Below are 16,243 nucleotides of genomic sequence, written 5' to 3' on the forward strand. Positions count from 1 at the left end.
TGTCAATGAAGCAACATTTTATTCCTTCTTTGTTCTTATATTTACTTTTTCAAAAAAGGGTAAGTAAACAATTATGTGAAGCCCGTCTAACATCTATTATTTCTTCTCATTAATGGCATATGTCAGTTGAAAATGCCGACAAAATTTTATTGAAGATAGCAACATTTCCTGAGAAAACTACACATAACTTTGTTGTCGGAGAATCTAGATAGGCAAAATATGACCTCTTTAAAAAATAACTAACGGACAAGATAAAGTGCGTAGAAATCCCATATTTCTACCCACTTTCTTTTTTTCTCTCTTTTTTTTCTAAGGAATCCAATCAATTGGAATGAGTGGCACATGTTAAGGAACAATCGGTGCGCTATCTCTGCAGAACGTGACTTTTAACTCCTCCAAACCTATTTTACCGAAAATGTCATGGTTTTTCTTAGAAGTGTCACAATCTTTTTTGAGGGGCTTGCTATTGCTGTTAGCTGATTTTGGGTTGACAATGGTGCATAATCTTCTGTAAGGTGAGAATAACAGCGCATGAAATGATTCTGATGTGATGCTTGGAGGCAGAGACTCCTCTGGTAGAATATTTTGGAATTCCAGAATTACTATAAAGTGATTATTGCAGAATTTTAGGCGCTTTTCACGATTTTTTTGCGATGTTCCGGCTTAGCAAAGAGATTTAAGCACACCGCTAAATTTGCGGGACAGTTGTAATAAACAATAGTTGCTGAGAGGTTTGACTGCGAGTGGTTACCTGTTATTTCTCTGGGGTGGACAAGTTGTAGGGTCAGCTGGGTCTGACCAAGCGAATTGAGCAAGACATCAGACATCTTGTGCTTGTGTTTCTTCGAATTTGCAAAGCATTTAGAGGACTTTAAATTAACAGCTCACTGATATTCTCATGAATCCTCGAAACAATCCTGTATCTGCTGCTGTTAATCAGCTTACGAATTTTCATGAAAATTCTAAAATTACTTATCAGAAAAGTTATAAGCATAACAATTCTACACAATTTCTCCAAATTTCAAATTTAGAAATTCAAAATCATTGCGGAAGGGGGGGGGGGGGCGAAACTTTAGTAGAAAGAGAAAGAAAGAGAAAGAGGATGTGTTTGAAATTTTGCTAAGCAACTTGCATTTTCATAGTGGCCAGTGAGAAAAGCTTGTACTTTGTATCAGAATGCCTAAAATTCACTGTTTTCAAAACGTCACTGCTCTATCGACTCTACATACTACGACAATCTCCGATAAGCAGCTGATGTGACTGTAGAGCGAGATGAGTACAAACGTTCTGTAATTATTCTGGTAGTATGATTCTTGCATAAATATATTTCATGGAAGCATGGTACGAATGATTACACTCGACTGCAACGTATGCCACTCCCATGAATATTTGGTCAAATCTTCTTTAAGAAAAGCGTCGACGACATTATTTTTCTACAGTTTTGTTATCAGCGACGTGACAGTAAACAAAATAGAACGTCCGAAGTCGAAACTCATAAAAACTAGAGATTCACTCTGCACTCTTTTTCTCCCCAGCATAGTTTCCCTGAAGAATACTGTAAAAAAGACGTAAAAAAAATTGGTTTACAGCGTGATGTGCGTACGACTTCCTCTTCCTTAGTTATTACTGTTCAGACAAAAAAAAAGTATTTTCTGAGATCTACAAGAGTCGGCGCGGTAAAAATAAAATAAGTGGTATCACACGTTACTCTTTTTGTGTCTCTTTGAAAATGGAGTCAGATAGACGATAACCATAATTTCGTCCATGTCTTTTTCATGGTTATTTTTTTATGGACAATGAAAACAATGTAGCAAAGCGCTGTTCGATGTGGATTCCACTGTATTTTTGTTCGCTTACACACTCTAGATTAGTTCCGATTCAGTTATCAGGGTCCCTTCTATACATCGCTCGATTCGACTGGGATGATTTGAAAACCTTTATCGTTATTAAATTAAACGTAGTTTTGTTTAGACGGCAGGTCAAAAAGGAGAGATTCCGCAGATATTGACAGGTCATCAGAATTTACGTGCTGTGGTTGTCCAATTTATAAAAACAGTGGCCTATCCACCAACGTAAATTCATTTAAGATCTCAAACCTGTCATAGCCACTCACATAAACCTGCTGGTCTGCAAATTCAGAATCAACCTTTAGCGCCGATGTAAGTTAGATAAGATTTGACAAGGATGGCTTTCTTTTGCTCCCATCACAGACTCTTTTGATTTTGAGGACCATACCGTAAGACAATAGAAGTGACATATTTACGAGATACGGTATACTCTGTAGATTCTGTTCTAGCTCCATTTTTTTTAAAGAGGAGATTTGTTTGTTCACTGTTCTGAGTGCAGCCATAGACGCCATTTAGTACTGTCATTTAGTTATCGATATAATACTAATTTGCTGCCTTATGTACTCGAATTTTTTTTCTAAAACTTTTTATTACTTTTTGAATTGATGCTCTAGGACACACTCAATAAATCTTCTCCTTTCGATTGCTCCTGGGTACCCGTTCACTTCTTTCCAGTGTAGTAATAGTATACATAGGGATTATAGCTGTTTGTGTTGCAGCTACTACACCCACCATATGAATTAGAGTAATTAGGCGTGTAGTAGTATGCCGTCCCTGTTGATCCTGTAAGAAATCCAGTTTTTCTTTGTCCTTGCGAAAAATATTCCAGGAGACTGAATGGAAACTCGCCACTGTCGTAGTAAACTTGATTTGTGTTACCGTATCCATTCGGGTAATAGTAATAGGTAGAACCTGTATTGTAGCCGGTATTGTACGACGGCAATGTGTAGTAGTTGTACGTCTGAAACCATCAAACGTTAGATCTTGGAGAAATCCAGACCTAAATTCAACTAAAAACCAAAATTAAGCTAGTGATACTCACATAATAAGCTTGGACACTTGCCAATAGACAGACAAGAGGCAGTAGGATACTGGAAATAACACGACATTTAAGCAGTTAAGAATTTTACTTTAGTCACAGGAAAACAATTATTCATCATTCTGACTTACCTTGTAGTATTCATAATGAAAAGCGCTGCAGACTTTTCGAAAAAGTACCGCCTGCTCCGCTTTTATAGCGTTGTCTGTAGGCTAGCACCAACACTGAGGTCACAGAGAGAAATCCACAATTTGAAGAGCTTAGAGGGTTTCCGATTTGGTGAAATAGTACGCGCACTAAAGAGCTACTAGAGAAATATACTCGATGGCACTGCCCAACGTAAGTTTGTTTGAGCACAATCGGAGTACTCTCGACTAGGAAATGAGTCAGCAATGAAAAGATCACAGACTGCTGGAAGAGACCAACGGAATTCTGTTTACTAGAGGTCGATGTTGATCTTGTGTAAGGATGAAAATTTTACGCCATTAAAACATCATAAATGATCAGAATTCGAAGCAAATATTAGTCTTTACTTTCCTTATTCTAATGAAATTCAAAGTAGGACATGCATAAGTTAATTCTTTCAATTCAATGGACCGCGTTATGTTTACAATTGCCATCAAATTATCACGACAGATTTCAACACCCCTTAATGCTCAATCGTCGCGGCACATTGTGAGTGACCAGCACGTGTGCTGGGAGAATTCTCTCTCCTCTCTGCCATTTTAACCGAGTAGCAGTATGAGAACCACTTTCTATTAAGTAGGCTAGAATAAATCTAAGGATCTAATTTTGAGCCAGCTTTTTGCACCATATGCGTCTCTCTGGTGGAGGACGCAGAAGTTGCGAGAAGAATTAGCATCACGCTGTCCCATAGCAGTAAGCTCAACAACTATTAGTGAGACCAACCTGAAACTTTTATACCAATGCACTAATACTTCACTGGACACTCCAGTCAGGAGCCTACTACAGATCTGTATTCTTATAACCATATAGAGAAGTATTGATAGGGCGATTCGGACCTATAGAGTCTTAGCAATGACCATTTCCCTGAGTTACTCTCTGTAGGCAGTAAAGTTCCTGCGTTTCATAATTTTAAGTCACGTAAACTAACATCAACACTATCAGAGCACCACTGATTTTTTTCATTTGCCCAGAAATGCCTTTATTCTTTCAAAGAAGGAAAATGCATAGAAAAGCTAAAATAAAATAACCACTACGATTTTTAAGATATGATGGATGAGGCTTTTTCAACATAAAACATCTCGAGACATATTAAAAACACATTTCTTTTTTCCAGTAGTATTCCAATGGAGCTTCAAGAATCGCTTGAAGAATTTTGCTCGTCTGCAAACAAAACAAGGGCGTTTTCCACACTCCTCTTCTTCCTCTAGCTAAGAGATACTGCTTATTTTACTACTCTCATCCACTTAAAAGAAAAAAGGATTTGTACTTGCTTAGTCTTTCTGCTACGGTGCAAATCCTACAAGTACTACGTAAATATTTGCTCTATTTTTTGGTTCTCTTTCCTTTTTTTCTTTTCTATGCTTGTTTTGAAGCGGCTTAGAAATATTGACGATTCCAAGTGAAAAGTTCTTACACGTTAATCGAGGTGTTTGCAACAACGGAACAGAAGATAACATGATGGTGATATGTTGGTGTTTCGATGCCCCAAGTCGGTCACCTCAACTCAGAATCGCTTGAGATTTCGAACCCGCATTTGGCCTATACGATTACTTGCGGGGGTTAACCGATGTAACTGTTTAAGTAACTAACTGAAGTAGTAACTCAAGTAACTGTTTTTATCTTCATAGACAATTTGGTGGTTGGGTATAGGACGGTTTCGGTCCATTAAAGGCAGCATATCACGAATCTGACGTGTTATGGATTTCTCATAGAATGCTTTTATAAGAGGTCGTAGACTGCAGAAAACTGCGTGGTTCTGCTCAACTCTCCATGATCGTCGTGAGAAATGGCATGGAAATCGCTTTATTTCCTACGAGGTGGGCTAGAACGCGCCTCAATGTACACGTTCCATCTCTCTCGGCAGTCTCTCCATTAGCTTAATTTGAATAGCTGGTGAGGAGACATTATTAATCCTCGAAGGCTCGCTCGTTGATGCGGCGCGTGCACTAGGGTGGCGCGTTGTAACGCAAGCCATCGTAAAAAAGCGGCAGGCTCCGGGCGATTTTTGCAGAGAAATGAGCGGAACGACCTCGCTTTTCACAACATACTATCCTGTATGGAAGCCTTCTATGGGAAATCCATATCACGTCAGATTCGTGAAATGCTGCCTTTAACCGACCGTGCTGTCGCACCGAAAGCTCTCACCAATTGCGCATCCGAGGGTCAACCGTTTCTTATGAACATCGTCCTTTGCAGGTTCAGCTGAAGATGGAAAACGTGTGTAGACCCACATGTTTCGCCAAATTCGGATAGCATTCGATTAACGCTAGATTTTATCGGAACGACGTCATCAGCAAAGCGCAGAAATGCAAATGCCGACCATTAACTTCCACGCCTCCTTTCGTGGCCGTGAATATTTTCGATGGAACTGTGTTTCCCTTTTGAAACCCTCTTTACGCTGATAACGATATTCTTGTAGAGTGGCGTAGTTCCAGTCGAGAAGTTGCTGTACAACTCTCAAAGCACCTTTATATGCTGTGTAGGGAGTCCTCAGTTATTCGAGGATTTCAGCGTCAGTAAGGCCAATCGAGCTGAATCCTCTTCGAAACCCTGCTTGTTCGCATAGTTTTCCTTCATCTAGCACTCTTACAATCCTGTTAGGGTTCAATCTTGTAAACAGCTTACGGACGATAAATTAGGTTATAGGCGTAAGTAGACTATATTTCAGATACATTTTTAAATTGAACTTTGCTAAAATAATCTTCTTCTTTCTTTTTTTCTTCTGCCTAATTTTTGAGTTTGAAAGAAAGCGAAAAAAGATAGTATTTTGAATTGAAAGAAAGCGAAAAAAGATAATATTTTGAACCTCATTTCGAGCAAACAACAGGGATTTAGTCTGAGTACCTCTCCGAATCAGATCTGTTTGCGTAGCGGCATTGAATTCTGTGAGGTTAGCTGACGAACTCAACTAATCGTATTGACGTTCTGAGACCATCGTGAGATTGCTAGACCACTAACGTTTCTCGGACAATAGCGATTTTTGCTAGGAAACTTGGTTATTCTGGATCGGGCACAACGTATTCAATTTTATTCCTTGTGTCGTTATTGTTTTTTTTGGGAGAAAAGGCGTGCCAAAAACGTGATAACGACACTAAACTATAAAATAAATTAACGGTCTCACATCCATTTCACAAACCTTTCTCAAAAACTAAGGTTTAAAGTCTAAAAAGGTTCTCTTTTCACCATTTGACTCACTTGAACGATCGAACAATATTAACAAAATCTTTGCAAACCTAGAATGTTCCGAAAATCCTGTTTCTCCGTTACGCCAAAACCCTGTTTTTAGTAGAGCTTTTTCCAACCTTCATTTCCAGATAGCATAGACGTGGATACAAGTCACAGGTCGAGACCTTTTGATAGCTGCGCAATTTCTTTTGTGAAATTCTTCAAATCAAATTTACCTTTGCAAACTGCTTGTATTTGAACGCAACAAAATTAACCAAATTCGATTGATTTAACTCAGGATATCATTACAAAAAAAGGAGTTTGCACAAATGTCACGAAAAATACTTGAGCAAACAAGAAAGTTAGGCAACAAAACAAAACTAGTGTAGACACTTGGGAGGCTTCCTACAAAAAAATAACTAGAAAGAAGATCAGATGAGAACCGCCACTTCCATACTCAACAAACAAGTAGGAAGCAAGAAAACTCCACAAGAAAAGAAGTAACAGGAGAAAATTGGGAATGTCCTACTTCTAACAAGAACAAATAGTAGAAAATGTAAGCTAAGAGTTTAAAGGATAAAGGATAACGTACATGGCGTTAACTAATCCCTATACAATGCGCCAACGTGTTCGACTCCAGTTTGTTTGGACTCGTTTGAGGTTTATGAACGCGCTACTGACAGTACTTTTACCCCTCCAAGCAAGTCTGGTACCAATTTATCGACTTCGGGGAGGTGAAATGTTTGGTTGGGACTGCTGCAGATTCGAACCTCGATCTATCGTGCAACCACAACGAAACTTTTCACTGATTGCGCTATACCACCCTTAAAGGCATCACCCTACAAATCTGGGGTTATAGGGATTTCAGGCGGGTATCGCCTATACGGGGTCGTAGATTGCCGGGAAGATGGTTATTCCGTTCATCTCTCCCTGCATCAGTGTGAACGGATGACCACAAAACGCTGTTTCTTACGACCGTTTCTGTTGCAATGCGAGGACGTCGTAAGAAACGGCCTTTCAGGGTCATCCGTTTACACTGATACAGGGAGAGATGAACGGAACCACCCCGACCCTGTATAGGCATTACCCGCCTGAAACCCGTACCACCCCAGATTCGTCGGGTGATACTTTTAAGCTATGGCTGCTCACAGAGTCTCACGAACATCAAAGGCGTCTATTTGTGAAAAAGTTTTCACTATGAAGTATCGTTAGTTTCGCATCCATAGTCCAAGAAGGACAAAGGACAAAGTTTCTGGCGTTAATCAATCATCTTGGGATGCGTCCCCATGTTCACTTGAATTCAGAATCATTTGAGGTTTACGAACGTGTAACTGGCCTATACAATGACTTGCAGTGGCTAGCCGATGTGTCAAGTCAGTGCATTTGTCCTTCCAGACAAGTCTGATACCAATTTATCGACCTCGGAGGTACCAATTTATCGACCCCGGAGGGATGAAAGGCTTGGTGGGCTCTAGGGCGGATTCGAACCTCCGATCGATCGTGCAGGAAGCGGACCCTCTAACCGCTACAATACACCCACCCCTACACCAAGAAATTCGAACATTTTATCAGGTGGTGGATAGCAACGCTCTCTCTACTCTCACTGACAGGGACCTGTTCACTATGACTCGTTATCTTATCCTCCTCAGCTGGTGTACGCTCCAAATGTTCGCTGTACACACCTTCATCGATGTCGGGCGATTCTGCGCTTACTGCATGTTTTTAACCAGAAACTGTTTACATACCCAACTCAACTTATATAGTATCGCTGCAACTGTGAGGAAACCAAAAACCACGATGGCAAGAATTGCCAATGCGCGCAATTTATGCGCATGATCCGTACGATGCCAACTAGTGGAGTCATTGAATCCTTATGTGGACGAGGTGCGCCTTCGGATGGTGGTTGGTTCTTATCTATGTCGTCAGTGAGTAGTATCGAAGAGGCTGTCCACTGAGAAACTCGGCTATGTAATGAAACCACGGATCTCCCTCACCAGAGGGATCACAGCCGGTTAGAGGCTACGTGGCGCGTCTCCTGGTGGCAGACCAAAAGCGACCTTGTGCTTGCGAAGAGTCGCGGGTGGATTCAAGGGACGGACTCCCTGTTTCCGCTGAGCCAGGACTGACTCATGACATCCTTTTATCCCACACGTCGGTCTTGCCAAAAGACTGCAATCACTCGGAAGTGCAAAGGAGGCGGTTTGGTGTCGCCTCCAACAAATAAACTCCACATGTCCACTTCGGGAGAACGGAAATTCTCCCGAAAACTCATGCGACTTGAGGCTTGGAACCTGCCCATGGGTTTTAAAATTTTTTTGCATGTCACAGCAATAGAAAGGAGTCTTCTGATTCCGGAGGAAAGCCTAGTACGGTAGCGCCAGGAATGTCGGGGTTGCAGAAGTCATGTAGGCTACCGAAACGGAAAAGGACTAGGATGACGATTTGTACTTACAACGCACGTACTCTTGCATCGAAAGCGGCCATCTGATGATGCAAGCCAAGAAGATCAAGTACGACGTCATCGGACTGACCGAGACCAGACGACGTCACTCTTTCAACGCCGTATATGAGACCGCAGAAGAACTGTTCTTAGGAACATACGATAGTAGAGGTGTTGGAGAAGTTGGCGTCCTCGTCAACATGAGTATAGCAAAGAACATCGACTCTTTCGAACAACTTACGACCCGAACCGGACGTCTTCGGATGAGTAGGCGTGGTCCAACACCAGGCTTGACTATCTTCGTCGCTTACGCTCCAACATCAAGGTACGGAGAAGAAGAAGTTTCTATATGGACCTGGAGAATTTCTACCGAGAGAATCATGCCTTCTACAAATTCATAATTGGCGATTTCAATGCCAAAGTTGGCCCAAGAAAAACGCCTGAGGAACTTCACATCTGGACCCACGGTTTACAGTAGAATGAACAGGGGGAGAGGTTCTCCGAGTCCATCATGATTACTAAAACCATCCATGTGAATTCGCAGTTCCAGAAGCCCTCCTCTCTACGCTGGATGTGGGAGTCACCTAGTGGAGGGTACCGTAATGAAAGTTCTAAACGGGATCGGTCCATCGCCTCCTCCAGGGAAGATTTTCATTTACTCGCAAAGAAGAGAAAGCCGCAGAGTTCAGAGAGGGAAGTCCCAGAACTATCACTAACTGGGATCTTTTCGCCATGCTAGACAGCTTTTTGGAAGATTCCGCAATGGACAACATCGACGAGGAATATGACCGGCTCGTTGAACACCTTCACGACTGCACGAAGAAGGCTGAGAGTTTCAAAGCCACCAAGAGACTTCTGTCTCTTGAAATTTTTGAGCTGATACGCCAGCGTGGAGCGGCACGAGCCGCAGGAGAACGAAGAACTCACGTCCGAGCTCGCAAGGCATTGCAGAGAGGCGATGAAGGAAGATCTTAAAGAGAGAATAGCAGAAGTGCTGGTTGAAGCTGCAGAGGCGGGAAAAACCCTACGCTATGCTCGTCCAGTCTTCGCCAGTCGCAAGACGAGGTTGACTGCTCTCCGGAACCCGAAGGGAACAACCATTGCATCAAGAAGGGGATGGAGAAAATCATCTGCGACTTCTAGTCTGATCTCTTCGACAGCCATGTCTATTTGCCTCCTCACCATCTGAGGGAAGATGGACACATCATTCCAAAGGTTCTCCCGTCCAAAGTACGATATGCCATCATGTCAGTAACAAACCGTACAGTTGAGACAGTTGAGACGGAAGCGGTCGTGGAAGCCTTGGACAACCAAGGCGTCCCCACTCAGTACATAAAGGTACTTCGAGAGTTGTACAGTAACTTCACGACCGGAATTTCGCCATTCTACAAGAACATCATCATTGACGTGAAGAGGGGGATCCGACAGGGTGGTACAATCTCACCCAAAATATTCACAGCCATCCTCGAGAACGCAATGCGAAAGTTGGAATGGGACGACATGGGAGTGAAGGTCGACGGCCGGCAGCTACACCATTTGCGCTTCGCTGATGACATCGTATTGATAATACCTAGCATCAGCCAAGCGGAACGAATGCTGACCGAGTTCGACGAAACATGTAGATGCATCGGTCTTCAGCTGAATCTGCAAAAGACGATACTCATGCGCAACGGATGGGTCTCGGATGCTCCATTCACGCTCAACAGAACCAACATATCCGAATGCAGATACTTTTATCTGGATCGGGAATTGAACGTGATGAACGACCTGACGCCCGAGCTGGGCAAGAGGAGAGCGGCTTGGTGAGAGTATAAGAGCATCAAGGATGTAGTGAAGAAGACCAAGAACATCCGGCTCCGTGCTCACCCCTTGAACACCACTGTACTTCCTACTTTGACCTATGCGTCGAAAACTTGCGCATTTCGCAAGCAGGAAGAAAACGCGGCGAGCGTCACTGAACGCGCAATTGAGAGAGTGATGCTAGTCCCGTTTCACGCAAGTGAGGGACGGGATTCGCAGTTCTCCACCACGTTAGTGATCGAAGATCAGAGACGCCGCTGCGTTTGCCAATAAAAGTAATATAAGGTGGGCTGGACACGTGATGCGCTTTCACGACAACCGTTGGACCAGAGCCGTGAGCGACTGGGTTCCCCGCGATATTAAGCGCACTGCAGGAGGACCTCCGACCCGATGATCAGATTTCTTTACGAAGTCTTTCAAAGAAAATTATGATGCTCTTCGTGTCCCACGCAAAAGGAGGAACCATTGGGCGACTCTGGCATGCGATCAGGACAAATGGAAGAATTACTGGCGCTCGCTCGAGCAGTTCGAAGATCAACAGGAGTCAAGATGATCAAGGTGATCAAGTTCAAGAAAATAGTTGAGTGAAGAAGGAGGCTCAAGAAATCTTCTCTGGAAAAAATCTAGAATTTTTTTTTTCAAAATTGTTTTCATAAGGCGATTGGAAACTTCATATTCCTTTCTGAAATCACTCACAAATTCATCTTTTGTTCCGACATATCCTTCAGAGAGTAATGTTTATGAATACTCCATTCACGAAACATTTATGGAACGTAAACGTAATTAGATAACGTCTATAGAAGGTTAGCAAATGAAAGAAGGAAGGCATGTGACTTACTAGCACAGATTTAATTTAAGTTGAAATTGAAGATTACTCGTATTTCTACGGTATCTATTGTAAACCTAGCAATATACACTGGTTCCCTGACTATTCTCGTTGTATTCATCAAATCCAGAATTTTAACTGTGGCGTTTTTGTTTGAATGACACCTGCGTTGGAGGATTCACGCAGAATATTCAACAAAAGCAGCCGAATGGAATTCGAAGCACAAACAACAACGATTTTTATTAACCTATTACCTTTCCCAGCAATGAGTCGTTCCATCCACTCTCCCTCAGATTATACGTGTCCCTCCATTTTCACACAAAAGGACCATAACATGTTTATCACTATTCTTTCCAGGGATGCATACTTTTAACGGCACCACTTCACGAACTAAGGTCTGATCAGACCAGAACAAAAGCATCTACCCAGCTTGAAACATTTCTCATTAAAGGCATCACTCCACGGGTCTCGCGTGATATGGATTTTCGTTGGAGTATACCTATATCGGGTCATTCGGACACCCCAATGGACAGTTCATTTCAGACGGGGGCGCGGCGCAAGGGTGGCGCGTTGCAGTAGAGGACGTCATAAGAGACGTCGTTCCGTAGACGTCTGTTTACAGTGATGCAGGGAGAGATGAGCGGAACTACTCCTGTCTCCATAATCTTCGACCCCCTATACGGATACTCCACCTGAAATCCGCACCACCTTAGAATCGTGGTATGCTGCCTTTGAGTAGATCGCCAGGCTGATATCACCTGACACGATTGTCCGCTTTTTTGCCGATGTGTGTCGTCTTTGAACATAGTTCTCCTCAACCTTCCCGATCTTCTGCGAGAGCTTGCACAGAATTAATCCATTCGTCGTTATTCCATATCCCGTGAAAACATACGTCTTCCTTGTATTGCCTATGCATGCCGAGTGTCCCCAGGTCATCCTTCACCAGCTCCGTCCAGAACTTCCGTTTTTGGCCATTTGGTCTTATCCACTTTGAACCCGACAAACCTCCCAGAACAAAGCGATCTGTTGGTCTCCTTAATGTATGACCAAAGAAGCGACGACGATCTTCTGTAGCTACGATGGTGGTTAAATTGAATGTTGGTAACTTATGTCCTCCGCCGGTGCACCGCATCGACTTCTGCGTAAAGACCTTCACTGCGGTATCACTCAAGCCAAAAGTAGCCAAATAGCCGTCTAATTAGCTTCCTTTCCGTGCAATCTGGCTGCTCCATCATCGCAGACGGTGCTGACCAAGTTTCCGATAGTCATGGATCATCATGATGGAGCGAATTGCAGATTAATAGACTCCCAGCTTGACTTCTTTGGTGAGGAAGTCGACCACGGACATTTCGTTAAGGAGTTAGATGTAAAAGTGACCTTACCGATCTTTGCTGAATATGTCTTTCGTAGCTGTCATTGTTTTTCAAATTTAGAACAGGTAACAGAAGTCATCGACGAGTTCGATCGGTTGTCTGCCCATCCTGGTTCGTATTCGGGATCTCGAAGAGACCCACATCCGCTTGCACTTATCAAGGCGTTAACGCAGTCCATAGGCTGCAGCCAGCTTCGATACAAGGCGGACAACATACTGAAGTTCCGTACTGCTCTCCGCGAATAACAACATCGTCGGCGCTTTCAAGATCGATCAAGGGTCACCATAATGGTGTTCAAACGATGTTGACAGGACATTGATTGACTGCTCTTCGCATGACGTCATCGATGGCGATGTTGAACAGAAAGGATCCTGCAACTGCATTTTTCTCTTACTCCACTTACCACATCAAACAGTGTTGTACATCTGGCTGGTGTTCGAGCTGCAGCAGTTGTTTGCTGATTCATGCCGTCAAGCAAGCGAACGAACTTTCCTGGTACTCCATTGGCGCTGAGCGCGTTGAGGAGTCCGCCTCGATGAGGAGAATCGAAAGTCTAGGAAGGCTAATTGCATTGGCTTCGAATACCGCTGTCAGATTTCGATCAATCTCCTTTCGATGAACACTTGATCAGTCGTGGCTCGGCCAAGATGAACACCAACTTCCCCGTTCAGCGTTCTTTCTTCGCAATGTAAAATAAGACAGTTCAGTATAATCCACGCTAAGACCTTGTACACAACACGTAGCAAAGAGATTCTTCGATAGTTCCTAAGGAACGTGACGGTAAACTTCTTTTGGAGGGCAGTTGTGATAGGGTGCCTGCCCGAGCCAGGTATCCTTTCTTCGATCCGCATTGAACGGGTGACCATGCGACGAAAAAAAGATGGAGGAATTCCAGTATTTCTGCGCCATTCCGTGGTTTCTCCAGGATTTTCTCTCTTTCATCTTGGATATCTCAGAGACAGAACCTCCAATGGTTTCTCTTTAACCGCATTTGTCTGTCTATGAACGTGCTTTAATTTAGCACCCATGTCGCTTGCCGCATCAGCAAGGTCTTGAAGGGATCCCACCAAATTGGAAAAGTCGCTTCACCGACAGCCACTACATAGAGAATGTTAAGGAGTGGAGAACATGTTTTCATTTTGCCGTTATACTGTTTTAGTAAGGCATTGGCTTTCCGGGGGTTTTTGTCCTCCCACGCCTTCCCATACTTCTTGACTCTTGACGTTCATTCGCTTTCGTGGTCCTTTCGCAGCTGACGACGCAACCTCCTTTCGGGACGTTTTTTCTGGCTAAAATCGCCAGTGCTGCGGGCTGCACATACGGAAATGTGTGGATTTTGTTTCCACAGATGCAAAGGCAAATTTCTTCCGCGGCATTAGAACCGATAGTGTTTTCCTTGCAGCGTCCTGAATGCATTTTGTAAAGGAATCCGCATCACAAAGCTATTTCTTGGTCCGTATTCCAACACGAATAGACACCCGTTGGCGGAAATTCGTTCTGACTTCATCCTCTTTTAGACCTGTCATGTCGATTTTCAGTTGAAGAGGTACTCCTCGGTTCCTCTTTTGGAACCGTATCTTGAGACTGAGAAGAAATCATCGTCACCAAATGGACGGTGATCAGAGTCAAAAGCAACGTCCCAAATAGCTCTGGCCCTTCGGATACCCGACTGAGGGGTGTTCCTCGTAAGAAAGTCGAGCCGAAGTTTGAGAGTCCTCACCCTCCATTTGGTGTCGATGATTTCTCTTGAACGTGGAGGCAATGATGAGACCTGTCTGTTCACACAAGTCGAACAGATGGTGTAGTTATCTGTGGTGCCTTCCCTGGATGATACCATTTTAGCACATCGGATTGTTTTTTGAGTCCCATCTTCGCATTTGCATCGATTGGGTCTGGGAGAAGAGGTTCCCGTGAAAACCGGCTGACCGCTCTTGTCCTCTTTCAGCACCGCGCTCCTCCGCGTAATTACGGCTGCCGCTCCACCAGCTAGATATCCTCCACGACCGCCTGAGATCACCTACACTCCGCCTCCCTATTGCTCTCTAATCAACGCCGCGCGCGACGTTCGTGCCGCGACGAAGCGGTAGATAGTGCGAATTTTGGAGAGGGAGTGAAGAACGAATTGCCGCAGCGAATTCTTATGTACGGATATAGTAAACTAAGCGCATATTATTGGGAATAAAAGAGAAGAAGTAGATTCTTCTATCCAATGTCATTTTACATAAGTAAAAATTATTTCAAAAAGATGCTCCAGGGAAAAGAATAACATGCTTATATTCTCACACACCTCATAATTTAACACATTTCATGCCCTAAGTCTTCTATATAAACTAGCAGTGCATAAGCATGCCATTCAACGAATTCGTGTTCAACTTTCAACTGCAGCTATAATAACACCAACTTTATGCGCTTATTACTTTGCATACATTTTTGAACTCCTTTCTACATTTTATCTTTTCAAAATTTTACTTAGATATAATGCTTATACCAAACTTCTTTCAACAGCGTTTTATCGCTTCATTTCCACCTATTCCCTGCATAAAATCGATATGACAGGTTAGGTGTATTAGTGGCGAAAAGAGACCTTTGGATCTTTGAGATATACCTTTAGGTACAGTGTATGTCTTCGAGGTATTATTCGCGCCTCGTTAATCGTTGGATACCAGTTTTCCCAGCTAGATAAGCAAAAAGAAATCCTTAGAGAGTGAAAAAAGTAAAGAAGATAGCATAACACCGATCAGTGGGACATTTTTTGAAACACCTCTTGCATTCCCAGAGATGAACGAGGGTTTTCCACCTAACAAGTCGAAACAGGATAATTTCATTTTCACTCGCATTTCTAAATGGCATATCACTTTTACAAAACTATTTCATTCTTTCCTTCTTTTATATTAACTTACAAGCACACTTTATTTAGACCTTCGAACAACATCTAATACCAGGTACTTTCTTTTTCGTTCGATTTTAAAAGCGCATCATAAGAGCTGTAGGCGCGGCGAAAAAAAAAATCGTCGTAAGAACGGTAGACACGGCGGAATGGAAGGGGAGGGTGGCGTGGGCGGGGCGTCTCGAAGACGTAGTACAAGAGGAGCAATCAGGCTACTGTAGCGATTAAGATGGTGTCAGGAGACGCGCGGTGCAATTAACAACGCTCATTAGCCTTCTGGATACGCGGCGGCACATCATACGGGTACCTCTTGACCGTTCCCCTCATCGATTCCGACATTGACCACCTGCTGCTTGGGTATTATAGACATCAACGCATTCAATCCATCACAGCAGGCATCCTTACTGTTGTCCACAGTGATTTTCGTGGGTGCATGTGCACTCAAAGTCCAGTGTTTACGTCCTCTGCGATCCCGCACTGGTACAAAGGCGCTTTTAGATGACGCTAAGCAAAATTTTCCCCACCTAGGTTGTTGCAATCGTTCCTCACAGCTATAGCGCAGCCACCTATCTTCTTTTCATCAGCATCACTGCAATAGACAGGATATCACTGTCTCCGATACTGATGACTGGCCGAACTCTGATGCATGTTTCCTATAGTCTAACGGCACACACATATAT

General features: G+C 43.2%; 6 protein-coding genes across 7 annotated transcripts; 4 read left to right on the plus strand and 2 right to left on the minus strand.

Annotated features, from left to right (window-relative positions):
• Window positions 1–8,724: 8,724 nt before the first annotated feature.
• Window positions 8,725–9,652, plus strand: RB195_014511 (uncharacterized protein; the record flags this gene model as incomplete). 2 transcript variants are annotated; one of them, XM_013439399.2, is made up of 2 exons in its annotated part: window positions 8,725–9,002; window positions 9,367–9,652. In XM_013439399.2, 2 exons carry the CDS (start codon window positions 8,725–8,727, stop codon window positions 9,650–9,652), a joined length of 564 nt encoding a protein of 187 aa, XP_013294853.2. The 2 variants fall into 2 exon arrangements, with proteins under 2 accessions (XP_013294853.2, XP_064060699.1); XM_064204818.1 differs by lacking the exon at window positions 9,367–9,652 and having other exon boundaries at window positions 8,725–9,078.
• On the plus strand, window positions 9,410–9,652 carry RB195_014512 (uncharacterized protein; the record flags this gene model as incomplete). The annotated part of the gene is made up of 1 exon (XM_064204819.1): window positions 9,410–9,652. One exon carries the CDS (start codon window positions 9,410–9,412, stop codon window positions 9,650–9,652), a length of 243 nt encoding a protein of 80 aa, XP_064060700.1.
• A 270-nt stretch (window positions 9,653–9,922) lies between these two features.
• Window positions 9,923–10,483, plus strand: RB195_014513 (uncharacterized protein; the record flags this gene model as incomplete). The annotated part of the gene is made up of 1 exon (XM_064204820.1): window positions 9,923–10,483. One exon carries the CDS (start codon window positions 9,923–9,925, stop codon window positions 10,481–10,483), a length of 561 nt encoding a protein of 186 aa, XP_064060701.1.
• A 1,634-nt stretch (window positions 10,484–12,117) lies between these two features.
• On the minus strand, window positions 12,118–12,435 carry RB195_014514 (uncharacterized protein; the record flags this gene model as incomplete). Its single annotated transcript, XM_064204821.1, has 1 exon — window positions 12,118–12,435. The coding sequence occupies one exon, from the start codon at window positions 12,433–12,435 to the stop codon at window positions 12,118–12,120; it is 318 nt and encodes a 105-aa protein (XP_064060702.1).
• Window positions 12,436–12,570: 135 nt separating this feature from the next.
• RB195_014515 (uncharacterized protein) lies at window positions 12,571–12,921 on the plus strand (the record flags this gene model as incomplete). The annotated part of the gene is made up of 1 exon (XM_064204822.1): window positions 12,571–12,921. One exon carries the CDS (start codon window positions 12,571–12,573, stop codon window positions 12,919–12,921), a length of 351 nt encoding a protein of 116 aa, XP_064060703.1.
• Window positions 12,922–14,210: 1,289 nt separating this feature from the next.
• On the minus strand, window positions 14,211–14,513 carry RB195_014516 (uncharacterized protein; the record flags this gene model as incomplete). The annotated part of the gene is made up of 1 exon (XM_064204823.1): window positions 14,211–14,513. One exon carries the CDS (start codon window positions 14,511–14,513, stop codon window positions 14,211–14,213), a length of 303 nt encoding a protein of 100 aa, XP_064060704.1.
• Window positions 14,514–16,243: the final 1,730 nt, after the last annotated feature.

The sequence above is a fragment of the Necator americanus genome, chromosome V (assembly GCF_031761385.1).
Source record: "Necator americanus strain Aroian chromosome V, whole genome shotgun sequence".
Taxonomy (NCBI): domain Eukaryota; kingdom Metazoa; phylum Nematoda; class Chromadorea; order Rhabditida; family Ancylostomatidae; genus Necator; species Necator americanus.